General features: G+C 40.2%; 1 protein-coding gene and 1 long non-coding RNA gene across 7 annotated transcripts in view; one reads left to right on the plus strand and one right to left on the minus strand.

Moving 5' to 3' along the window:
- The window catches only part of ZNF285 (zinc finger protein 285), a 55,630-nt gene that overhangs the window by 12,463 nt on the left and 15,854 nt on the right, over positions 1-27,313 (minus strand). For 2 of the 6 annotated variants that reach the window (XM_086690035.1, XM_086690036.1), the window contains exons 3-4: positions 22,012-22,138; positions 14,467-19,794 (exon numbers count right to left, since the gene is read on the minus strand). The exons of 2 other annotated variants lie outside the window; for them this stretch is intronic. In XM_086690035.1, coding sequence (XP_086546161.1) covers positions 18,227-19,794; positions 22,012-22,138 — 1,695 coding nt within the window. In that variant the 3' untranslated portion in view covers positions 14,467-18,226. Of the gene's footprint in view, positions 1-14,466; positions 19,795-22,011; positions 22,139-27,313 lie in introns of those variants that run through there. 2 more of the 6 variants (XM_086690037.1, XM_086690038.1) reach the window with 1 other exon arrangement.
- On the plus strand, positions 7,472-9,567 carry LOC147573645 (uncharacterized). Its single transcript, XR_015244937.1, has 2 exons — positions 7,472-7,536; positions 8,718-9,567. It is a non-coding gene; the product is annotated as an uncharacterized LOC147573645 (long non-coding RNA).

Consider the following 27,313-nt stretch of genomic DNA (forward strand, 5'->3'; position numbering starts at 1 on the left):
GTAGTATGCAAATACTATAGTACATATGTTTTGACATATCGTCATAGGTAAAATTTCAGAATCCTTATGTAACCACAAATGCACATACTGTACACAAAGTAAACAACCCAAAATCCAAGCCAAAACCAGTCCCGAAACCAGTCCCCAAGGAACAAATTCCTTCATATCAATAAATTACTGATGTCATAGGGCTGTTTGTCGAGTTAAAATCAACCAGGTGAAATTAATGTCTCCTGTAAAACTGCTGTGATTCTTTGAGATTCAGAAACCTATAGACTAAAGGTTAAACAGTGCAGATATAAAACATTATATGCAAATTAAAGAATCAAGAAAAATCCATTTCCCTATTAGAAACATTCTTCCCTTTGAGTTTTAAAATCTAAAAGCATATGAGGACAGTAATCTCAGAATAGAGGAGAACTTCCTCAGCTTGAAAGAGTATCTACAAAAAACCCTACAGCTAACATCATACTTCATGTGGAGAATCTAGAAATTTTCTCACTAAGATCAGGAACGGGGCAAAGGTGTTACCATTCAACACTCTTTTCAACATTATACTAGAAGTTCTAGCTAATGCATTAAGATAAGAAAAGGAAATTAACGGTATACAGATTGGGAAGGAAGAAATAAAACTGTCATTTTTCACAGATGACATGATCATCTATGTAGAAAGTCAAAAAGAATGGACAAAAACATTCCCAGAACTAATAAGTCATTATTGCAAGGTTGCAGGATACAAAGTTAATACAAAGGTCAATCACTTTCCTATATACTAACAATGAAGAAGTAGAATTTGAAATTAAAACATAATACCATTAGCAATCCCCAAGGTGAAATACTTAATTATAAATCTTAGTTATAACTACAGTTATAACAAAATGTTTATAAGATCTATATGAAGAAAACTACTCTGATGAACAAAATTAAATAATAACTAAATGAACGGAAAGATATTCCATGTTCATCGATAGGAAGACTCAATATTGTCAAGATGTCAGTTACTCCCTGTTTCATCTATAGATACATTGCAGTCACACTAAAACTCCCAGCAAGTTATTTTGTGAATATTGAAAAACTGATTCTAAAGTTTATATGGAGAGGAACAGACCCAGAATAGCCAACACAATACTGAAGAATAAAAAAGTTGTAGTATTGACACCATTTGACTTCAAGACTTACTATGCCACAGTATAGTTACAGTGATAAAGACAGTGGAGGTGTTGATGAAAGAATAGACAAACAGATCAATATAACAGGAGAGAGAGCCAGAAATAGACTAAAATAAAAACAACCAACTGACCTTTGACAGGGAAGCAAAGGCATAACAGTGCATCAGAGATAGCCTTTTCTTTTTTTTTTTTTAAAAAAATTTTTTTTTTCAACGTTTATTTACTTTTGGGACAGAGTGAGACAGAGCATGAACGGGGGAGGGGCAGAGAGAGAGGGAGACACAGAATCGGAAACAGGCTCCAGGCTCTGAGCCATCAACCCAGAGCCTGATGCGGGGCTCGAACTCACAGACCGCGAGATCGTGACCTGGCTGAAGTCGGACGCTTAACCGACTGCGCCACCCAGGCGCCCCGAGATAGCCTTTTCAACAAATGGTTCTGGAACTAGATGTCCTACTGCAAAAGAACGAGAAGGAGAAGGAGGAGGAGGAGGGGGAGGGGACGCAGGGGAGGGGGAGGAGGAGGAGGAGGAGGGGGAGGGGACGCAGGGGAGGAGGAGGAGGAGGAGGGGGAGAAAACAAAAAGAAAAAGGAGTCTAGATCCAGACCTTAGATCCTTCAAATAAATTAACTCAAAATGTATCAAAGACTTAACTGTAAAATTCAAATGTAAAACTCCTAGAAAATAATATAGAGGAAAATCTAGATGATCTTGAAGATGGCTGTGGCTTTGTAGATCAACATTAAAGAAATAGTTGATAAACTGGACTTCGTTAAAATTAAAAACTCCTGCTTTGTGAAAGACAATCTCAAGACAGTGGGAAGATAAGCCACAGACTGGGAGAAAATATTTGCAAAAGACAGATAAAGGACCTTTATCCAAAATGCACAAAGAACACTCAACACTCAACAAGAAAACAAACAATCCAATTTAAAAATAGGTCAAAGACTTTGACACCTCACCAAAGAAGTTATACAGATGGCAAATAAGCATATGAATAGCTACTCTACATAATTTGTCACCAGGGGAATTTAAAGCAAAAGATTATCTTCTCGTTTTTCCTAATCAAAATCCCATCAATAACTTTAAAAAAAACAAAAAACAAAAAAACTGTGGTATATCCACAGTACTAGTCAACATTAAAAAGAAATAAACTAGAAGAAATTACTAGATTTATGCAATAAGGATGAATTTCACAAGTATTATGCTAAGTGTAAGAATTAAGACAAAAATATACATTTTATGATTATACTTATATGGCATACTGCAAAAGAAAAAAAAACTATAGGGAAAAAAATTGGATCTATGGTTGCCAAGGGCTGGGGGTGGGTTAAGTGGACTGATGATGTTGTGGCACCAGGGGTCTGTTTCTGTTGGGCAAAGGTTTTCTTTCTAAATAGGACAATTAACTGTCTGGATTTGAATTTGTCTTATCAGTCCACTGTGCTTACTCCAATTATACAATATATAGACTACTGACTGCTGCCAGGCAGTCCATCTAATAACTCATACTTGGGTTGTCCTTGCATTTTTTATTCATATGCAAATCTATTATACTGCTTCTTAATAAACTTGAGAAAAGAAAACTGTGTTCAGTGAACCCTAATGAGATCCACGGATTTTCCCAGTCTCCCCATCATTCAGACACAGGGATCTTAAAGAAAGCTGAAAAGGCCTGTTGTAGATTCCACTCTAGTATCAGCTTGGAGACCACAGGTTGTGCAGTCAATGTGTTGAACTACAAGTTGTGAAATATGGTTTAAGCCAGAAAAAAATTATCTATTCTTCTCCTCTAGGGCCCTGAATAGATGAATCTGGGAATTTTGGGTTAGAGATAAGCATGGAACCTCCCATGCTTACAGATGAGTGCTCCTCATTCATGTGTTTTTTTAAAAGATTTTATTATTTAGAACAGCAAAATTAAGGAACATATAGGCATTTCTCACATACCCCCTATCCCAACATGTGCACAGCCTCTGTCATTATCAACATTCCACACCAAAGTGGTACATTTGTAACAACTGATGAGCCTACACTGACACATAATCACCCAAAGGCCATAGTTTACAATAGGGTTTACCCCTGGTGCTGCATATTCTATAGGTTTGGACAAATGTATAAAAACATGTATCTATCATTACAGTATCACACAGAGTATTTTCACTGCCCTAAATCCTCTGTGTTCTGCCAATTCATCCCTCCCCTCACCGACCCCTGGCAACCGCAGAACTTACTACTGTGTCCATGGTTAGGCCTTTTCCAGAATGTACAATTGGAATCATAGTATACTGTAGCCTTTTCAGCTTGGCTTCTTTCACTTAGTTTTTAAGTTTCCTTAGCATTTAAGTTTCCTCTATGTATTTTCATGACTTTACAGCTCATTTCTTTTTATTGCTGAATCATACCCATCATCTAGATGCATCACAGTTTATTTATCCATTTACCTACTAAAAAACATCTTGGTTGCTTCCAAGCTTTGGCTATTATGAATAAAACTGCTACAACCATCTGTGTGCAGGTTTTTATGTGGATATAAGTTCAACCCATTTGCGTAAATATCAAGGAACACAACTGCTAGATCATTTGGTAAAAGTATATTTGATTTTGTAAGAAACTACCAAGCTGTCTTCCAAGGTAGCTGTATGGTTTTGCATTCCCCCCAGCAATGAATGAGAGTTGCTGTTGCTCTATATCCTCCCTAGCATCTGGTGTTGTCCTTGTTGTAGATTTTGGCCATTCTAATAGGTGTGTAGTAGCATTTCATTGTTTTAATTTTCATTTTTCTGATCACAATGATCTGGAGCCTATTTTCATATACACATACATTCAAAATACATTTGTCCAAAAACGCATAGCATGAATAATACCAAGAGTAAACTCTATTGTAAATTATGGACTTTAGGTGATTATGATGTGTCAGTGCAGTTCATTTAGGTCAGTGATCCATCTTCAGTTAATTTTTGTGAAGGGCATAGAAACTAACCTTTTAAAAGAGACACAGAGTTTGGGGAAAGGGAAAAAAAGACATAAGGCAAATTCTTTAAGCTACCCGTGAGAAGGGAGAGGTATATTCTGCCTTTAAAAATTCTCCTCCCAGGTAGTTTTACCTTAATTTTTCACATCTCTCAGGGCTCTGCTCAAATGTCACCTCATCAGTGACAGCATACCACTCAATATTATTTAGCAAATCTCTTCCAACCCACCCTCAACCCTGGCAATCTTCATCCCCTTACCCTGATTAGTTTTTCTACATAGGCTTTATTACTACCTGACTTACTATATGTACATATATACATATACATGTATATATACATATGTTTTTCATCTTTATTTATTTTGAGATAGAGCATGAGTGGGGGAGGGGCACAGAATCCAAAACAGGCTCCTGGTCTCTGAGCCGTCAGCACAGAGCCTGACACGGGGCTCAAACCCATGAGCCATGAGATCATGACCTGAGCCAAAGTTGAATGCTTAACTGACTGAGTCACCCAGGCACCCCTACATTTTTGTTTTCATAGCTCTTTTCCAACTGAAATGAAATATTCCTAAGTACAAGTACTCATATTCCCTTTTCCCAGAAAAGTACTTGTCAGATAGCAGGTGCTTTATAATGAGGTGTTTAATAAATGTGTCCATTTAATTTTTCTGTGAGAACTTGGACTAAGTCACAGAAGTAAAAAAGATCTTTTCAAGTAATGTATTCATAAAAGGAAAAATTTCATGTCAGTTCTTCTAGAGTTAAAGGCTATCAGGCAAAGCTACACTAAGGTGGAATGCGGTAATGAAAAATAAAAGCTGAGGTAAAAAGAAGGTATAAGACACAAATAATTCAGCAATGGCACTGATAGATTGGTTCTTTCTGTAGTTCTTATACAGCCTTCCTAGATGTATTAAAATATTCATTTTCCAAGAAGCTCATTTGAGCCCCAGTGTCTAGAGTTTTTACTGGAGTTTCATTTTGTGGGCATGACTCATCAAATCATTAGCCATGTGATGGGGCTGGTATCACCTGCTTCTAAACCCCAACCGTCTTATGGTTAGTTTTTCTGGTGACCAGCCCCCATCCTGATTCATCTCATTAGAATAAACTCAGGTGTGATCCAACTGGCTCATCCTGAGTAACAAGATACTCCTATCAGTTGGGAAAATCCAGGAATTTAGAAGTTACCCCTCAGGAATCCAGAAAAAACACCAGACAAATTATTTACAGATAGGCATTCATCAGAAGATTAAAAAAAAAAAAAAACAGGGGCGCCTGGGTGGCGCAGTCGGTTAAGCGTCCGACTTCAGCCAGGTCACGATCTCGCGGTCCGTGAGTTCGAGCCCCGCGTCGGGCTCTGGGCTGATGGCTCAGAGCCTGGAGCCTGTTTCCGATTCTGTGTCTCCCTCTTTCTCTGCCCCTCCCCCGTTCATGCTCTGTCTCTCTCTGTCCCAAAAATAAATAAATGTTGAAAAAAAAAATTAAAAAAACAAACAACAAAAAAAACAAACAACAAAAAAACCCTACCACAATTCTACAACATACATCAAAACGGTTTTCTGAAAGGGCCAGATAGTATTTCAGACTTGAAGACTATACAAAACTACTCTGTTCTGCCACCACCGTGCAAAAATAATATGTAAACAGATGGGTGTGGCTGTGTTACAACAACAGATAATATGTAAACAGATGGGTGTGGCTATGTTACAACAACAGAAATTTATTTACAAAAAACAGGACCATAGTTTGCCAACACTGGTAGAATATCTATTAATCACATTGGCTTATTCATAATCTCAAAGTCTAAGGGATGCCTATCCACTACTTTATTCACACTCAACAATCATTGGCTGAACACTTCCATGTGCCAGGCCTGTCCTAGTCACCAGAGATACAGTAATAAACAAGACACAAACTTCCTCCTCACATGAAAATTACATTAAAGCAGAGAGAGAGGTGATAAAACAAATTTATGGTCATGGTTTTGAATACTCAACAGTGGTAGGATACTCATACTCCCAAAAATGATCTACACGTTCAATGCAATCCCAATCAAAGTCCTAATAGGCTTTTTCATAAAAATTAACAAGCTAATTCTAAAATTCACAATCTTAAAACAAAAATAAATAAATAAAATAAAATAAAATAAAATGCAGTTTGCTATGGTGATAAAAAAAAAATAAAATTCACAATCTTAAAAAAATAAAACCCACAATCTTAAAAAGAACCAACTTGGGGCGCCTGGGTGGCGCAGTCGGTTAAGCGTCCGACTTCAGCCAGGTCACGATCTCGTGGTCCGCGAGTTCGAGCCCCGCGTCAGGCTCTGGGCTGATGGCTCAGAGCCTGGAGCCTGTTTCCGATTCTGTGTCTCCCTCTCTCTCTGCCCCTCCCCCGTTCATGCTCTGTCTCTCTCTGTCGCAAAAATAAATAAACGTTGAAAAAAAAAATTAAAAAAAAAAAAAAAAGAACCAACTTGGGATACTTATATGATTGATCTCAAGATTTACTATTAAACTACAATAATCATGAGAATGTGGAATTGACAAAGGATAGATGTAGGCCAAAGGAGTAAAACAGTCCATGTATGTATGTCAACTAAGGTTTTTCTGCAAATGTGCTAAGGTAATTCAATTGGGAAAGGATAGTCTTCAGCAAAAGGAATTTGAACAGCTGCATATCCATGTGGGAACAAAAGAAGAAACTTGATCCTTAGTGCAAGCTACATACAAAAATTAACTCAAAATATATCATAGACTCAAACTTAAAAAGCTGAAATTACATAACTTCTAGAGGAAAACACAGGAGAAAATTTTGTGATGTTAGGATGGGCCAAGATTCTTAGGTAACATACAAAAAGCATGAGCCATAAATTAAAATATTGATATATTGGATTTCTTCAAAATTAAAATATTCTTCCCTCCAAAAGAAATCCTTAAGAATGTAAGAAAAAAAAAGCCACACACACACACACACACACACACACACACACACACACACACACGGAAATGTTTAAATACATAGATATGATAAAGGACTTGTATTCATAATACTTGAACTACAACTCAGTAATAAGAAATCCAGCAACAAAAAGGGCAAAAAACTCTAAAGATACTTAAAAATGGAAGATACATAAATTGCCAATGAGTACATAAAAACTGTTCAACATCATTTGTCGTCAGGAAAATGCAAATTAACACTACAAATGCATTTTGATTGATATTGCCAAATGCCCCATAAAAGTTCTTATTAATTTCATCCCAAAAGTGTTTGGTAATTGTCACTCCTGTATTGCACATGCTAACTCTGGATAATATACCTTTTTTATTGCAACAGGCCATCAGTCATTCTTTAAGGACAGTCATGAAGTTTGTTCTCTGTGTTCTCAAGGTACATGGCACATTCATCTACTCTGCTTCAAGATTAAGAGCATGGTCTCTGGAACCAGACAGCCTCATTAGAATCCTAAGTTTGTATATATTATTAGCTTATTAGCTTATTAGCTTGCTCAGACAAATTCCTTCACCATTCAATATTCAATCTCCTCATCTGTAAATGGTCCCTATATCATAGTTACAGAAGGAATCTTCAAAAAAGATAGATGATAAGAATTCAAAACAGGGTCTGGAACCTACTGTGTGCTTAGTAAATGTTAGCTTTTATTATTTTCATCATCAATTTTATTCCATTCCATGGCTCATGGTAGTCCATGGAATTAATAATTAAAATATAGGTAATGCACACACACACACACACACACACACACACACACACTCACACTCCAAGTAATGCACAATGAACTTCAGATTCTTTCCTATTAAGAATGCTGCAAAGAACTTCTCTTTCCTAGATCTTAGCCTACTTGTCCAATTGCTTCTCTTGGATGAATTTCAAAAAATGAAAACTGAAACACCAAAGTATATACATTTAAAATGTTTGATAGTGAAGTAGCATATTTTCTTACCAAAAGTTTTTCCTATGTTTCCCTTCTCCCAAGAAAGTATAAGTATCCCTGATTCTCCATACCATGATTAATATTAGGTATCACCAATTTTTAAAAACCTTGAGTGAGGGGCGCCTGGGTGGCTCAGTCGGTTAAGCGGCTGACTTCGGCTCAGGTCACGATCTCGCAGTCCGTGAGTTCCAGCCGCACGACGGGCTCTGTGCTGACAGCTCAGAGCCTGGAGCCTGTTTCAGATTCTGTGTCTCCCTCTCTCTGACTCTCCCCCGTTTATGCTCTGTCTCTCTCTGTCTCAAAAATAAATAAACGTCAAAAATAAAAAATAAAAAAAAAAAAACCTTGAGTGACATAATCAGTGGAAAACAACATTAAGAATGTTTATTTACGAATAATATTTTCATATCTTTACTTGCTATATCTATTCCTTCTTCCTAAAATTTGTCTATTCACATTTTTGTATTCATATCCATTATTTCTATTGGGGTTTCATTACCTTATGAATCTCTAAGATTATTAAGCCACTTTCTAGCATATATGTTGTTGACATTTTCAGCTCAGTTTACCGTACATCTTCTACACATGTGTATGTATGGTGCCTTTTTTCACACAGGGAAATCTAAAATTTTCATACAGACTTGCTCATTGTTATATTTACTTTGACTAGAGCCCCGCACACCCGTAACCAGAAGCAACCTTTTGTGTGTGTCAACACTGTTCTCCAGCGTTTTAGAAGTATTAACCCCATTTAACTCTCACAAGCTCATTGGATAAGTACTATAATTACACCTCGGAAACTCATTCACGGAGAGCAACTTGCCCAATGTGATGGCGCTAGGAAGCTGGCAAGGCTGATTGGCGAGTCAAGGGAAAGGGCTGCGGGAAGCGGTAATGCTGAGTGTGGAGTCAAAGAGAGGGCTGGGGGTGCTCAGTACCTAGAAAAATGTCAATCCCGGATGAGCGACCCTAGCCCGCCTCCAAGCTGGGACTCGCGATCCGCCCCCAAACGCCAGGGCTCTGCCCAGCCAGAGGGAAATGCAAATACCTCTACCCCCTGTCCTCCATCCACCATCACTTTTCGCCCTTAACACATAGGGCTAGGACACCACTGGTCCCTCGCCTAGGCTAAGGAGGCCTATAGTCGCTGCCAGAACTCAAGTCTCACCACCATCTGGGGAATAATGGCCGCAACCTCCCCTGGAGCGGAAGTTCCTGCGACTCACTTCCCAGAACCCAGAACCACACGTGAGACTCACCACCCGCACTGCTGAAGAGGAAGTGTTGTCCATGGCACGGAACTTCTGGACTACACTTCCCAGAATGCCAAAGCGGTCTAGGGCTACAGCCCCACTTGCCTGGAGTGGAAGTGCTTCCGACTACACTTCCCAGAATCCTCTGCGGGATCATGCTTCCTCCCTACCCTATTTCTTTTGGTTAATTAAATATTACCTGAGTCACTTCTCCAGCGCTATTAGCGTTTGGCTTTTTTATATTTGTAAAAAAAAAATTTTTTTTTTGGTCAAGAAAGCACTAGTACCTGGGGAAAAAAAAACAAGCAAAGCTTTCCATATGAAAAGAAAATTAACATGTTTTTTAGCAGAAAGACAAGATTTTAAAAGGGACTTGGTCTGGGCTGCATTGTACATCAGACTTAAGGAAGATGGGATGCCAGACTTGGTTTGACTTGATTGCCTCTTTACCTGTGCCTGTATTCATCTATCTCTGACTGCTATCTGGCACGAAGTATTTATTTCAAGACGCCAAGAATCCATAAGAAATTCCAAGCACAAATCAGGCCATAAAACAGAAACAGCAATGTTATTTCTGACAAATGAAAGGAACTGCACTGGCAAGGAGTTGGAGAAAAGATTGTAATAGGGAAAATGGCTCTTTCCTTTAAAAAATTTTTTTAAGGTTTATTTATCTTTAGAGAGAGAGAGCGGGACAGGCACAGAGAGAGGGAGACAGAGAATCTCAAGCAGGCTCCACACTGTCAGTGCAGAGCCCAATATGGGGCTCAAATTCAGGAACTGCAAGATTATGACCTGAGCTGAAGTTGGAAACAACCGACTGAGCCATCCAGGCGCCCCTTTCCTTTAAATTTTTTAGTGCAAACTCAGGCTTCCTTTTGACTACTCCTGTGTTGGTCTTCAATATTATATATTTGCTGAGTATTTCTTTTATTCAAGAGGGGAGGTAGGTTGAGGTAGGAGATGGAATGCAGGTAACCATGACCAGTGAAACCATAGGAAGTAGTACTTACCACTTTACTTCTGGGCAGAAAAAAATTTTTTTAATGAAACAATAATGCCAAAGTATTGAGAATAGTAACATGAAACACCAAATGCATATACCTTAAATTCCACGCTTAAAATTTTTTTTTGCCACACTGGCTTCATTACCATTTTCTGAAATATTGTATAGCTACTTCTTGATATTGTTATTTCCTTCCAAATACTACCTATATCACTTAAAAAATAATGATATTATATATCCACAAAATCATTACCTTATGGGACAAAATTAACAATTCTTAGTATTATCTAATTTGTATCCCAGTATGAGTTCCTGTTTATTGAAAAATACTTTTTTTTTTGAAAAATACATTTTACAACTACTTTATTCCAATCAATATCCAAACGGATTAACCATATTTGATCATCTCATCTGAAGTTCATTTATTCTAAAACTACCCTCCCCAACACACATCATCACTATCATTTTTCATTTCTTCAACTGTTGTAGAATTGAGATGTCAAATTAGGTATCCAAATCTGCATTTTCTATTGGCTTCCTCATACTTTTTCCTCCAAACTTCTAAATTTTCTGTAAAGTAGAATTTTGATTTAAAGGCTAGGTTGGATACAGGGTCATGGGGGGGGGGGGGGACAAGAATACTTCATAGAAGGGACTGGGAATATTTGAATAAGAAACCATATTCCTTTAAACCAATTCAAGTCCTAGAGGCACCTGGGTGGCTCAGTCGGTTAAGCAGCCAACTTCAGCTCAGGTCATGATCTCATGGTTCATGAGTTTGAGCCCCGCATTGGGCTCTGTGCTGACAGCTCAGAGCCTGGAGCCTGCTTCAGATTCTGTGTTTCTGTTTCTCTCTCTGCCCCTCCCCTGCTCATGTGCTCTGTCTTTGTCAGAAATAAATTTTTTTTTTTAAATTTTTTATTATTTTTTTCTTAACGTTTATTTATTTTTGGGACAGAGAGAGACAGAGCATGAACGGGCGAGGGGCAGAGAGAGAGGGAGACACAGAATCTGAAGCAGGCTCCAGGCTCCGAGCCATCAGCCCAGAGCCTGACGCGGGGCTCGAACTCACGGACCGCGAGATCGTGACCTGGCTGAAGTCGGACGCTTAACCGACTGCGCCACCCAGGCGCCCCAATAAATTTTTTAAAAATATTAAAAAATGAAAAACATTGTCAGGTCTATTGTAGCTACAATAGAGCAAAACCTCATTAATTCAAACTACTCTGATGCACAATTGGGATAATTATATATAATTAATATTGAGTTAAAAGTTCAAATTTTTCAACATAATTTAAGACTTTTTGATTTAGGTTTTGATGATCTATTGCCTATAAATTGCATTTGCATGTTGAATAAAACTGGCAAAACAACATAATGTATAGAACATTTTGAAAAGTGCCATAGAAATAAAACTACTGTAATTCACCATCTTTCATTAGTTTTTTTTTTCAGATTTAAAAATTGAGATGTAATTGACATAAAATTATATTAATTTCAGGTGCACAACATAACGGTTCGATATATGTACATATTGTTAAAGTATTACCATAATAAATCAGTTAATATCCATTACCACACATAGTTACACTTTTTTTCTGGCGATTGGAACTGTTAAGATCTACTCTCTTAGCAAGTTTCAAATATACAATTCAGTATTATTAACTATAGTCACCATGCTGTACATTACATCCCCAGGACTCAATTTATAACTTGATACTTTAATTTTGCACTACTCCACCCATTTCAACCATTCCTCATCCCTTGCCTCTGGCGACAAGTCTTTCCTTTGTTTCTATGAGTTGGTTTTTTGTTTTGGATTCCACATTATAAGTGAGAGCATATGATCTATTTCGCCTCAGGCTGGATAATTTCAAATGACTAGTCTTCAAGTTCACAGGTTCTTTGCTCTGCTGGATCAAGTCCATTTGATGTTCTCTATTGTGTTTTTCCCCATCTCATCCATTGTATTCTTGAGCTCCAGTCTGTGTTCAAATCTTTTGTGATTTCTTTTTTTTAATTAATTTTTTTTTCAACGTTTATTTATTTTTGGGACAGAGAGAGACAGAGCATGAACGGGGGAGGGGCAGAGAGAGAGGGAGACACAGAATCGGAAACAGGCTCCAGGCTCTGAGCCATCAGCCCAGAGCCTGACGCGGGGCTCGAACTCACAGACCGCGAGATCGTGACCTGGCTGAAGTCGGACGCTTAACCGACTGCGACACCCAGGCTCCCCTGTGATTTCTTTTTTAATGTTGATTTATTTTTGAGACAGAGAGAGACAGAACATGAACGGGGGAGGGTCAGAGAGAGAGAGAGACTCAGAATCCAAAGCAGGCTCCAGGTTCTGAGCTGTCAGCACAGAGCCTGATGACCCTGGGGGAGGAGTGTTGTGGGTAAAGTGAAACTGTTCTTATCCTCTTCAATGTGTCTATTTTTTTGCCCCAAAGTTGTGCTGGAACTTTGCTGGACTCCTGGACTTCCAGAAGGGTACTCTTGTTCATGGGTGGTTGTCAAAATCAATGTTCTATGGGGGGAATGAATGTAGAAAACTCCTGTTCTACCATGTTGCTGATGTCACTCTCTTTCAGAATTTTATTTACAAAGTTAAATGTAAAAATGGCAGGATCTTCTTCTTTTCAAGGCTGAATAATATTCCAGTGTATGTATATGCCATATTTTCTTTATCCATGTATCTGTTGACAGACATTTGAGTTGTTTCTTAACTTGGCTATTGGGAATAGTGCTGCAATAAACATGGGACTGCAGATATCTCATCCTGTTTTCAATTGTTTGGTGGTATATATCCATAAATGGGATCATATTGTAGTTACATTTTTAATTTTGGGGAGGGGGGAATTTCCACTGCTATTTTCCATATAGGCTGCACCATTTTAATTCCCACAAACAGTGCAGAAGAGTTCAATTTCTCCAAATGTTCAACACTTGTTATCTATTTTTTTTTTAATAATAGCCATCCTATTGGTGTGAGTTGATATCTTATTATGGTTTTGATTTGCATTTCACTGATTAGTGATGTTGAGCATATTTTCATATACCTTTTGGACACTTGTACATCTTCTTTGAGAAGGGTCTATTCAAGTCTTATATCCATTTTAAAATCCGGTTATGTTCATTTTTGCTATTGAATTGTAGGAGTTCATTTTATATTTTATACATTAACCCCTTATCAGATACGTGCTTTGCATGTATTTTCTCCCATTCCATAGATTGCCTTTTCATTCTTTTGATTGTTTCCTTTGCTATGCAGAAGGTTTTTAGTTTGATGTAGTCCCACTTGTCTACTTTCACTTTTGTTAATTGTGCTTTTGGTGTCATATCCAAGAAATCACTGCCAAGACCAACGTAAAGAAGTTTTTCCCTTATGTTTTCTTCTAGGAGTTTTATGGTTTCAGGTTTTATATTTAAGTCTTGAATCCATTTGTATTTATTTTTGTGAATGGTGTAAGACAGCATCTAATTTCATTCTTTAGCATGCTCAGGACTTTATGCTTAGTGAAATAAGCGAGTCACAGGTCAGAAGTGGCATGATTCTACTTAAATGAGGTTCCTAACTAGTCAAATTCACAGAAGCAGAGATTAGAATGGTGATTACCAGGGGCCAGGGGAAGGGGTAAATGGAGAGTTGTTCAATGGGGCTACGGTTTCATTTATGCAAGGTAAATTAGTCCTAGAGATCTGCTGTACAGCATAGTGCCTAAAATCAACAATAGTGTATTATATACCTAAAAGTTTGCTAAGAGGGTAGATCTCATGATACCACACGCACACATGCGTGCACACACACACACACACACACACACACACACAAATCATAATAAAATAAAAAAGAGAGAAGGAAACTTTTGGAGGCAGCAGATATCATGTCTCCCAGTTTGCCAATAGATGTTAAGGCCAGTCTTCCAAACCCTTTATGTTTGCAACTATCAAGGCTGACAAAGAGTATATTTCATATATTTTCTCCCTCACCACTGTTGAATTACCCAAAACTCACTGTACTCTTTGGCCTTAAAACTCCCATTGAAACAGAAATTACAGTTGTCACCTGATCAGTCTGGGTCCAATAAGGAGACAGAAACCACACAGTGATTTAAATGGAAATTTAATTTACAAATGATTAAACTTTTAAAAAAGTAACTATACAATATTTTTAAACTTTATGTGGTACAATACTGAGGGTATCGAAGGAAAGACAAACTTCAGCAAACCTCAGACTTTATGAAGAAAAGGTAACTGTAGCCCACTGGATGGCAGAGAAGTTTTCTGTTTTGCCTGGTCAGTGGTGCTCCCTGGTTGCTGGTCAAGTTGGAAGCAACATTCTAGGGTGTGAGTGGTTTGTAGGTGAGTTGCAACTGGTGGTTGAATGCATGGGCATGCAGAACAAGGAAGGGTGCAGATGGCATCCATTTGGGGAACAGATGAGTCATAGCCAGTGGCCACGTTCATGGATGGACATAGGGAGTGGGTGTGCCTGTTTCAGTAGAAGGCCTGGAATGTGCAGGGTCCACATCCAGAGGTCCATGGGAATGTGATCAATGGCCTAGAGTTGCAAGATCAGCATGGGACTGTACATTCTGAGTGTGTGGAAAGTGCAGAGTACGAGCAGATGTCCTCACACCCACACTGCTGACTGACCATGCAGCTGCTACAAAAGCAGAAGCCCCCTTCCTCCTGCAGTCTCCTTCCAACGCCCTCTGCGGAGAACACCTAACATTGTGTTGACTGCAAAGGAGAGATGCTCAAAGAAATTTCTTTCATTATCACAGAGTATGTGTTAAAGGGTGAATTTGGAGCTGAAAGTCAATAAACTGGCACAGTGTCCCTAGACTCAACTGCCATCATTGCCCTTTCAAAGTCCCAGCTACTGGTCTGTAAGTGTTGGGTTACATAGGAAGACATACAGGATAAGGGTCAGGAAATCAAGGATTGGCCTAAAACAGCACAGAGACACAAAGGAAGACCACACAGTGGGAAGACAGCTGGCTTTCCTACTGGTCCATTTGCAGCAATTACTCATTCAAGGAGCGATATACTACAGCAACCACCTAGCGATAGGTCAAGTCCATCGCCTTCCGTCTCTGGCAGCATCTTTCTAAAGCAAACGTCACAACCTTTCATCAGACTCACTTTCTCCGAACAGAGCATTTCCTATGTTATACATATACCCACCTGGGCTAAACAGTCCACACAACCCTTGAAACAACACTGAAAAGTGAAGTGTAGAGTAGTGGAGGGGACTGCTCCCATTGCTACTGATGCTCTCAAACTTGTCAGTCAAGGGTCATCCTGTAATGATCTCTAACAACTTGATTTTTTTTTCTTCAAAAAGTATGTGGAAATTTTTATAGGTCTGTATCATTTTTAATGGTGATGTTTTGTTTCATTTTATGGGGGTACCATAATTTACTCAATCTCTTATTCGTGTATCTTCAGGTTGTTTACAATTTTTTTTTATTATTGTAAATATTCTGGGAGCATGTTCCCTTCTGAAATCATCTTTTCCCTCTTGTACAATTACACCCTAAATATAAATTTTGTGAAGTGGAATTATTAGCTCAAGACGATGCACTTTATACCCTTTGATACATGTAGATAAAACCCTCTCCAGAAATGTTGCACCTGTATTTTTTCCCCACTAATTGCTAGTTTTTCCACTCCATTATTGGCATTGAGTTATATTGATCTTTCACTGTTGCTTGCCTGAATTGGTAAGAAAGCAACACTTCAGGAATGGTTTTATTTGCATTTGAATGCCTGTTCCATGTACAAATCATAACTAGTAGGAAATTCTAATGTAAGAAAAAGTAGAAATAAAACATGGTACAAATAAGTTTCCATTATTTCTTATGGGGAAATTCGTTTTGATATACAAGTGCTTTGAAACACAAACATGTTTCCAGAACAAATTATGCTCACAAACCAAGGTTTTACTGTATACCTCCTCCTCCCAAACCCATCTATAGTCCCAAACTAAACCACAATTGTGGAAGGGACTTGACCAAACTAGCACCTTCTAAAGCCCCATTATTAAACAAGACTATTGAGAAGTGCTGGGGCCAGCTTCTGACAATAAACAGCCTTGCCCTTCTGTAAGTTGTTAGTCACGTCAGTAAATATTAGTTTTACTGAATTAACTTTATTAAGACTATTTGTAGGACACCTCGTCTATTTCTCACTGCACTTAAGTGGTAAGCTGACAAACTTTTCTCGTCGTTACACATTACAGAGTTTCCCTGCTGCACGGGATTTCTGATGTCTATAGATTGCACTTTTGGAAGGCTTTACCACATGCATGTTATCTGGGCCACTTTTTTTTTTATTTAAAAATTTTTTTTAATGTTTATTTATTCTTGAGAGAGAGAGAGAGAGAGTGGGGGAGGGGCAGAGAGTGAGGGAGACACAGAACCGAAGCAGGCTCCAGACTCTGAGCTGTCAGCACAGAGCCTGATGCGAGGCTCAAACCCATGAACCATGAGATCATGACCTGAGCCCAAGATGGACGCTCAACTGACTTGAGCCGCCCAGGCACCCCTGGAACATTTCTTTTTTATGTACATACCAATGAATGAAGATTCTCACTGAAGTCCTATCCACACCATTTTAGATAGCTGCACTGCCACATATGGCCATAAAGATTTAAAAGTTTCAAGCTCTGAATTATGAAGTTGCTTTCTTATGCGAACTCCAATGACTATAAAATATGTTGCTGTTAAATCTCCCTGTCATAGTCAGTATAGCCTGGGCAATACTAGCAACAAATACACTGTCAAAATGTCAGTACTATAACACAATGAATGTTTATTTATGGGGCGCCTGGGTGGCTCAGTAGGTTAAGCGTCTGACTTCGGCTTAGGTCACGATCTTGCAATCTGTGAGCACGAGCCCCACGTCAGGCTCTCTGCTGACAGCTCAGAGCCTGGAGCCCGCTTTGGATTCTGTGTCTCCCTCTCTCTCTGCCCCTCCCCCACTCACGCTCTGTCTGTCTCTCTCTCAAAAATAATCATTAAAAATTTTTTTTAAATAAAAGAAAAATGTCTATTAAAAAAAAAAAAAGGCCTAACAGATCAGATAGCCACCTTCCACCAATCCAGCCTGGAACAGCCTCTAGGAAACATTTCTAGGAAAGATGCCTGGAGGACATCACAAGATGTCTGTAAGGGTCAGGCCTGGAAGTAGCTTACATCACTTTTGCTCGTACTCTGTTGCTTGGAACTGTATCACATGGACGAGCTCTCAACTGCAAGGGTTTCTGGGAAATGAAGTCTCTTTACGTGACCAAGAAATGGAGCCAGCAAGGTGAACACACAGCCCATGCCCATAAAATATCACTTCTAGAGAGCCCCTCTCTGTGTAGAAAACCTTATGGGTTTGGAAACCTGAGAATATGGACTAATATTCTCACCACACGAATAACAATAACATGGGTTTCATTTCTGAGCACTCATTTTGAGTATCTTTCTAGCAGGTACACTCTTTAAAAAATCTACAGATTTTGGCTGGCCTGAAAGCCTCAGTGTACTCATCTCAATTATAATTTCCTTCCTGGGCATATCCACTCATGGAAATCTGATCTCTAATTATTGTCATTGCCACAAACCATCCGTCTGTCAGTTATCACTTACTTTGCCACTGCAGCATGCGACAGTTGATGGGAGTCTTGCAGACATTGTTGAGATCCAGAGTAGTTCTCTGGAATGCTCTTATGAACCCCTGCTTCTGTGCCTCAAGACATCATGGGTGACAGTGTCCTTGCCCTTTGCTGCCCCAGCCCTCCCAATGACCGAGTAAGCTTCTATCACCTTCAGTGCATGGACTTTCTTGGTTTCCTGATTGAACCCTGACTAACTACATTGAGAATGTTTCCGTCCTCTTGTGCAGTCTTTGATGAGTAAGAAGGTCTGAGATGTAACGAAAGCCCTGGCCATCCTCACGATACACATAGTGTATCTCATCCGTATGCACTCTCTGGTGAGCAAGAAGGTATGAGTTACGACTGAAGCCCTTACCACACTCATCACACCTATACGGTTTCTCTCTGGTATGATCTCTTTGATGTAAGTGAAAATATGAGCTGTAACTGAAGCCCTTACCGCACACGTCACATGTATAAGGCTTTTCTCCTGTGTGAACTCTCTGATGAGTGTGAAGAACTGAACTGTAGGCAAAAGCCTTTCTGCACACGTTGCATGTGTAGGGCTTCTCCCCTGTGTGGACTCTCTGGTGAATGTGAAGGTGTGTGCTTTGGCTGAAGCCCTTTCCACACTCGCCACACCGGTAAGGCTTCTCCCCCGTGTGCAGCCTCCGGTGGACTTGAAGAACAGAGCTTGAACTGAAGCATTTGCCACACTCACTGCATTTGTAGGGCTTCTCGCCAGTGTGGACTCTCTGGTGGACAAGAAGATTGGAGCTCTGATCAAAGCCCTTCCCACACTCCTCACATTTGTAGGGCTTTTCCCCTGTGTGCACTCCCTGATGAATACAAAGAAGGGACCTAAATCCGAACCCCTTCCCACACACATCACATCTGTAGGGCATCTCCCCCGTGTGGACTCGGTGATGGTTGTGAAGAGAGGAGTTGCGCCTGAAGACCTTGCCACATTCGGGACATTTATAGGGTTTGTCTCCCGAGGGGCCCTTCTGGTATCTGGGAGGGTCTGCGCTCTGCTTGCAGCCCTCAGCCCACTTTTGATATTCATAAGCTTTGTCCTCTGAATGAGTTTTATAATGAACAGCAAGATCTGAGCTCTGACTGAAGTCCTTTCCACACTGGTCCCATCTACAAGACTGTTCTCCTACGTGAGTGCTGGGATGGACAAGAGGGTCTGCAACATCTATGTGTCCCACCTCATAGTGATTACATTCGACAGGTTGTGGTACCACAGGGACTACGTTATGGACTGTTGACTTCACTGCCAAGTGCTTCCCACAGTCAGTGTATCTACAGGGATCTTCTTCTTTACATTCCTGGGAATCACCATGACCCCGTGATGTCTGACTGATGTGGTCATCACCCTGAGCGCATCCATACAGTGTCTGTTCCACGTGAATTTTCTCATATTGTCCTTGAGAATTCTGGCGCTCAGTCATGCGGGCTTCCTTCCAAGACTCGGGTGTAAGGACTTGTGTCGGGCCTTTCCACGCTGTGCCATCTTGATTTTCTAAATTAATGGCCTTTATTACATACTTCTCACTTCCAGAAATCTGAAGAGACACTCCCGCCCATTCTTCAGAGAGGAAAACATCTCCTTCTAAATACTGGGGACAATTACCTTGAACAGTCATGATACACTCCTGACTCCCAGTTAATTCACTGATCCTTTGTTTCCAAATCGGCCAGCGGTAGAGCCCTTCTGGCGAGAGATAACTCAACCCTTTTCCCTGAAGATGTGAAATGTTGTCTTTAATCCTGTCTCCTATGAGGAGAAAAGAGAATTTGGCGAAGAGAACAAGTAAGTCATCCCTCCAGAGGTTTTCAGAAATGAAGTAGGATGGGGTGGGAAGTTGTCACTGGATTCTATTCATAGAGGAAACAGAACCACAGTAAGTCTAATCTGTGAACTGCCAGTTAAAAATCAGATGTTGCAGGGAAACCAAAAGAAATCTTGGGAACAATTTATAGAGAAAGAAATTCACCTCCCTGCTATAAGAGCAGCTGATAAGACACCTTTAATCACTTGGCTACAAAAGGTACGGGGGAGCCTTCCCATATGATTCATGTTCTTTGTGTGTGTATGTGTGTACGTCATAATAATGGAGTGCTAGACATGGTGACAGACATAAACGATCACAAAGACCTTCCAAGATACTATATAAAGTTGAAGAAACAAACAAGTCCTGTCTCCTGCTAATGTCCCTTCCTTCACATCACTGTCACAGGAGGTGGGATTATCATGTATGTTTCTATACCACCTGTACAACTGTGTGTGGTGGATCTAAAACAACAATGGGGATTGAGATGGGGATAATATTATGAAATAAAGTTCTTGGGGGAGGTGGGGGAGGCACATGTACACCTTTGAGGCAGGCTTAAAGAGACAACAGTTTCTCTGAGATTCTCTAGATTCCATGAAGAGATAAAGTCCACCAAGATCCTGTAATCCAGCCAATGATATTTTTTCTTTTCTTTTTTCTTTTCTTTTCTTTTCTTTTTTCTTTTCTCTTCTCTTCTCTTCTCTTCTCTTCTCTTCTCTTCTCTTCTCTTCTCTTCTCTTCTCTTCTCTTCTCTTCTCTTTTCTGGTAACTAATCTCTATTCCCAATGCGGAGCTTGAATTTATGACCTTGAGATCAAGAGTCACATGCTCTAAAATCCTGTCATCCACTTCCTTAATATCTCCTCTTTAGATTATCTAAACTGCAGAAAATCAAATAGCCATCACTATGAGAATGGACAATTGGAACTGTCAACGGTCTGGCCCCCAGGGAAGCAAGATTGTACTAAAGGGCCATAAAACGAAGGGAGATGAGGTAGAAAAAGGTGGTCATACCCTTGGTACCCTAAAATGGGCTTCAGAATGGCATGAACACCATGATCAAGACCATCTGGACACTGCTTCTGGTTCGATGTCATTTCTGAGTCATTTTACTGAGTGACTTTAATTTGGAAGGTGGTGTCAGAGAAAGGGGGACTTTGAGCTGCCCACCACAAGCTTACAGCAGCAGTCTGCCAGTTGTTTTGACTGTATCCACATTAAGAAACGCATTTACACTGCGACCTAGTACACACAAATAGACACAGACTGTTAACTAAAACAGCTTTATCACCTGATACTTACCTCACTAGGTGCAATGTACTCTGAAAAATTCTAGTCCATTAATCTGTCTTGCTTTTTAACATTAATCTGTCTTGCTTTTTAAAAACTGCTGATTATGATAGAGTAACTTGATTTCAGACTTACCGACAGTGCTGAATCCTGCACATTGGGCCTATGTCTATAATCTACAGACACAGTGGTACCTCGTTTCATGTGGTTATTAAAAACACAGAGTCTAAAACCAGATTAGGAGGGTTCAAATCATAGCTCTTACAAACTGTGTGATCATGGGCAAGTTATTTGCTCCATGCCTCAGTTGTTTCTTTGGTAAAAGGAGGCAAGAACAGCAACTATCTCATAAACTAAACCAAGGTAATATGTGAGCCTCTGAGAAATTAAAAGTAGATATTCATCAACAAGAAAGCAAACAAGCTGACCCTTATATCACACTCACTACAAAGGATCCTGGTTTAGTTCCTTTCACACTCCTTTGCCCAAAATATTGCAAGGGACCGAGGCCCATGGTAGTGTGTGAACTTCATCAACCTCACTTTAAGAAACAGGAGAAAAGAATGACAGCCTACAACGAGAGGAGGTCAGGGTAGGCTCGCTAACTGTATAGGATGCCCACGGGCCAGCAGGTGCAGGCCTTGAGAGCTTCCTCACCAACACTTCCACAAGGGGCCACCAACTCACATCTATCTGCTAACACTCACTGACTTCAGGTGTCTTGTCTGCACATCCCTCAGGTTTTCTCTCCAGTGGCCAAAGCTTCCCTTTGTGCTCCAACTGGAATACTCTCTCTGCTGTGAAGCTGATTATTTGAGGAAACAGGACCAGTGGTTTGCTGCTTGGTTACAGAGGGTTGTTGTCCTCACCCACTGAGACAATGTTCCTAAAATTCTCCAGCATCACGTCCTGGTACAGGTGTATCTGCGCCTTGTCCAATAGCACCAACTCTTCCTCAGTGAAGACCACAGCCACATCCTTGAAGGTCACAGTTTCCTAAAACATCAAGCACACACCATATTGATGACCCACAAATGACCACTAGCAGAAGAGCACAACCGGAAGCTGTGCCAGTCCTTAGATTATTGTCTTTCTGCTCCAAACTCTGGTGTTGAAACCACACACTTTGTAATGCTGGAGCTGAGATTCTGTAAATCACACTTTGAATTTGGCAAGTGGCTCCATGTGAGGCTCAGACACTAGGGGGCGCAAGAGGGATTTTGTAAGGCTAAAAGAGAAAGGGACTTCACTTGCTCCTGCCTGTTTGCTTCCTGTTCCGGTATCACCTCTCTCATGCTCCCTTCTGCCGGTGACAGCAGTCCCTTTCCGCAGGGATGGCTGAAGCCACTTTGCAGTTTTCCCAACACTTACAGAACCAGTTTCATTGTTCCCCACGTCACAGACACCAGTCCAGCCAGCCGGTGTCCCCTCATCAGAAATCTGGGTCCGTGACCGGTGGGCTTCTTCTCTGAGCTCAGAGATACCAGCCAGTCAGCCCCGCCTCCTCACAATTTTGTGTTTCAGTGCCACAAGGCCCCTCCTCCGAGTTTCTAAGTTCCAATAATTCAATCTCTCCCTTGTGTCCCCTCAGCCTGGTTGGCAGTTTTTATGCAGCTGTTACTTCTGTGATACTGTAGAGTTCTCTCTTCACCCCTTCAGTTACCTGGTTAACAACTCCCATACCTAGTGAACAATTCTTTCTATTAAATTCTTCCTGTTCAAATAGCTAGTGTCCCTGAACAGGCCCCTCCTAGTACAAAAGAAATGAGAAACACAGAAGAAATTCAAAGTTTTAGGTAGGCCAAGTGTCGCTTCCATCCTCCACATTGCCTGTGTCCCCCTGTTAACCATCCAGGGTCGCACAAAGAATGTTAAACATCCACGAACATCTGTCTTTGAGTGCTTATACAAGCGTTTCTATAACATAAATTCCTAGACAAGAGACCACTGAGTTACTTGGGCAAGCATACTCTACATTTTGATATTATCCAAAATGTCCTCCAAAAAGGTTGTGCTGATACACTGGCCAGGCAGTATCTAGGTGTTCATTCCCCCTCATAAACCAAGACTTGTCATTTTATTTTCTCTGCCATGGCAGATAAATCTATTTCTAATGGACTAAGCAGACAAGGCAACCAAAAGCATTGGCTGCCAGATTAAGGGAAAAAAAAAACATAAAAAGGAAATTATTGGGACAATTGGGAGCATTTGGGTATCAGCTAACTACTAAAAAATAATAGAATCAGTAGTGGAATTACTGGATCATATGGTGGTTCTATTTTTAATCTTATGAGGAAACTCCGTAATGTTTTCCACAGTGGATGCACCATTTTTCATTCCCACCAAGAGTACACAAGGGTTCCTTTTTCTCCACATCCTGGTCAACACTTGTTATTTCTTGTTTTTTATTTTAGCCATTCTGACACGTGTGAGGTGACATCTCATCGTAGTTTTGATTTGCATTTCCCTGATGATGAATGGTGTTGAGCATCTTTTCACATGTCTGTTCGCCCCTTTATCTTCTTTGGAAAAATGTCTATTCCTAGGGTGCCTGGTTGGCTCGGTTGGTCAAGTGTCCAACTTCAGCTCAGGTCATGATCTCACTGTTTATGAGCCTGAGCCCCACATCGGACTCTGTGCTAACATCGCAGAGCCTGGAGCCTACTTCAGATTCTGTGTGTGTCTCTCCCTGCCTCTCCCTGCTCTCTCTCTCTCTCAAAAATAATAAATAAACATTTTTTAAAAATGTCTATTCCTATCTGCTACCCATTTTTCAATTGGATTATTTGGGTCTTTTTGATCTTTTTGGTCTAAGTTCTTTATATATTTTGGATATTAACCGCTTATCAGATATATCATTTGCAAATATCTTTTCCCATTCATTAGGTTGCCTTTTTTATTTTGTTGATGGTTTCCTTCTCTGTGCAAAAGCTTTTTATTTTGGTGTAGTCCAAACAGTTTAATTTTGCTTTTGTTTTCCTTCCCAGAGGAGACATATCCAGAAAAATGTTTCTATGGCCAATGTCAAAGAAATCACTGCTTATGTTTTCTTCTAAGAATTTTATGGCTTCAGGTCTCACATTTAGGTCTTTAATCCATTTTGAGTTTATTTTTATGCACAGTATTTACCCAAAGGAAACAAAAACACTAATTCAAAAAGATATACACACTCCTATGTTCATTGCAACATTATCTGCAATAGCCAAGATAAGGAAGCAACCCAAGTGCCCATCAATAGATGAATGGATAAAGATGTGGTATACACACACAGAGATACACACACACTGCACAATGGTATATTACTCAGCCATAAAAAGGATTGAACTCTTGATATCTGTAACAACATGGATGGGCCTAGAGGGCATAATGCTAACTAAAATAAGTCAATCAGAGAAAGACAAATACCATATGATATCACTCACATGTGGAATTTAAGAAACAAAACAAATGATTAAAGGGGAAAAAAAGAGGGGCGCCTGAGTGGCTCGGTTGGTTGGGCGTCCAGCTTCAGCTCAGGTCACGATCTCGAGGTCCGTGAGTTCGAGCCCCGTGTCGGGCTCTGGGCGGATGGCTCAGAGCCTGGAGCCTGCTTCCGATTCTGTGTCTCCCTCTCTCTCTGCCCCTCCCCCATTCATGCTCTGTCTCTCTCTGTCTCAAAAATAAATAAATGTTAAAAAAAATTTTTTTTTTAAAAAGGGAAAAAAAAGAAACAAAAAATACATTCTTAAATACAGAGAACTGGTGGTCACCAGAGAGGAGGTGAGTGGGGAGGTGGGGGAAACAGAGGGGATTAAAGAGTACATTTATCAGGACACCTGGGTTGCTCATTGGTTGCACATCTGACACTTGATTTCAGCTCTGGTCATGATCCCAGGGTCATGGGATCAAGCCCCACATTGGGCTCCATGCTCAGCTTAAGGTTCTCTCTTTCCCTCTGCCCCTCTCCCTCACTCACGTGCTCTCTCTTTAAAATAAATAAAATGGAAAAAAATTACAAAAAAAAAGAGGACACTTATCACGATGAGCACTGAGAAATATATAGAATTATTGAATCATCATGTTGTACACCTGAAACTATATAACACTGAATAAAAAAATAAATTTCTTAAAAAAATTTTTTTTAACATTTATTCATTTTTGAGAGGCAGAGCACAAGCCAGGGAGGGGCAGAGAGAGAGAGGGAGACACAGAATCCGAAGCAGGCTCCAGGCTTTGAGCTGTCAGCACAGAGCCTGACGCAGCGCTTGAACCCACGAACCATGAGATCACGACCTAAGTGGAAGTCGATCACTCAACTGACTGAGCCACCCAGGCGCCCCCAAAAATAAATTTCTTGAGTGATGACAGTAATGTGGAGATGTAGGAAAACAACCTTATTCTTAGGAGATACATGCTGAAGCATCTAGGGATGAATAATGATGCCTGCAATTCGTTCTCGACTGGGTCAGCAAAATGAAATATAGATAGGGGCTCCTGGGTGGCTCAGTTGGTTAAGCGTCTGACTTTGGCTCAGGTCATGATCTCACAGTTAGTGAGTTTGAGCCCTGCATTGGGCTCTGTGCTGATCCCTTAGAGTCTGGAGCCTGCTTCAGATTCTGTGTCTCCCTCTCTCTCTCTCTGCCCCTCCCCTGCTCAGATTCTCTCTCTCTCAAAAATAAGTAAACATTAAAAAAAGTTTTAAAAAAGATGAAATATAGATAAGTATGTGTGTATATATGTGTATTATATATATATGTGTACAAGTTAACAACTATGAATCTAGTTAAAGATCATATACTATACTGTTTTTTCCACTTTTCCGTGAATTAAAAAAGTTGAGGGGAAAAATAATCTAGTATTAATAGCCATCCCCTGACCAAGAAAACAAATTTTTAAATAAGATGTTATCATTGCAGGGCCGCCTGGGTGGCTCAGTCGGTTAAATGTCTGACTTCGGCTCAAGTCATGATCTCACAGTTCGTGGGTTCGAGCCCTGTTGGGCTCTGTGCTGACAGCTTGGAGCCTGGAGCCTGCTTTGGATTCTGTGTCTCCTTCTCTCTCTCCGCCTACCCCACTCGTGCTCTGTCTCACTCTGTCTCTCAAAAATAAATAAATGTAATTTTTAAAAATGTTTAATAAAAATGAAATGAAATAAAATAAAATAAAATAAAATAAAATAAAATAAAATAAAATAAAATAAAATAAAATGTTATCAGTGTACTTATCACACTGCTCAACTACGTGGTCACAGACATGTGACTCTCATTAGACTCTGCACCTCAAAAATGCTTCCAACCAAAGCTGTGAGAAGTTAAAATGTATTTCATGGAGCATTTATGCAATTAGCATTTAGCAACTGTTCAATTCACCAAAACATGGCAATTATTAAAAACAGAAAGTAGGTGGAGAGGCATTATGGACTGGATGTTTGTGTCCCACCCCCCCCCCCCCCAAATTCATATATTGAAATCTTAATACCCCAAGGTGATAGTATTAAAAGGTGAAACCTTCTGGAGGTAATTAGGTCATCAGAGTAGAGCCTCATAAATGGGATTGATGCCCTTCTAAAAGATCTCCCAGAGCTCACCCTTTCTGCCATATGAGGACTCAGCAAGAAGATGGCCATCTATTGATGACAAAGCGGGCCCTCACCAAACACGAAATCTGCCAGCTACCTGATTTTGGACTTCTTAGTCTCCAGAGCTGTGCAAATAAGTTTCAGCTCATTAACCACCCAGTATATCTTAGCAGCACGTCTCTCCTCGGTAGGAGTCAACAAAAAAGGAGTTGGAGCGAGCAGGCCAGGAACTAGAGATACTGGACAGCCCAGTGGAATAACTCTAGGGAGAAGGGGTTAGGAATGCAGGCTCACCCAGCCTAACCCCCTTCTCCCTTCTTCGTCTCAACACTCTGGGAAAACAAAACACCCGATTCCCACCACGCTTTGCAGCCGAGTGGATTCTTTGCTGGGATCCTATGCAGAGACTGCCATATAATGCCGGTACAAGGACTGTCCAAAAATATGAATGACCCAAATGTATAAACCAATACAGATACAATCAATGACTTAAAAAATCTTTTTCTCAGCACACAGCACCATTTATGAAGCACTCTTGTAAAATCTGGGACCTGAATTTATTCAAGTGTTTCGTGCTTCCATTTATAGGAAAGATTATAGCTGGAGGAACCCAT

This window comes from Puma concolor, chromosome E2 (genome assembly GCF_028749965.1).
Source record: "Puma concolor isolate L17-30 chromosome E2, mPumCon1.1.hap2, whole genome shotgun sequence".
Taxonomy (NCBI): domain Eukaryota; kingdom Metazoa; phylum Chordata; class Mammalia; order Carnivora; family Felidae; genus Puma; species Puma concolor.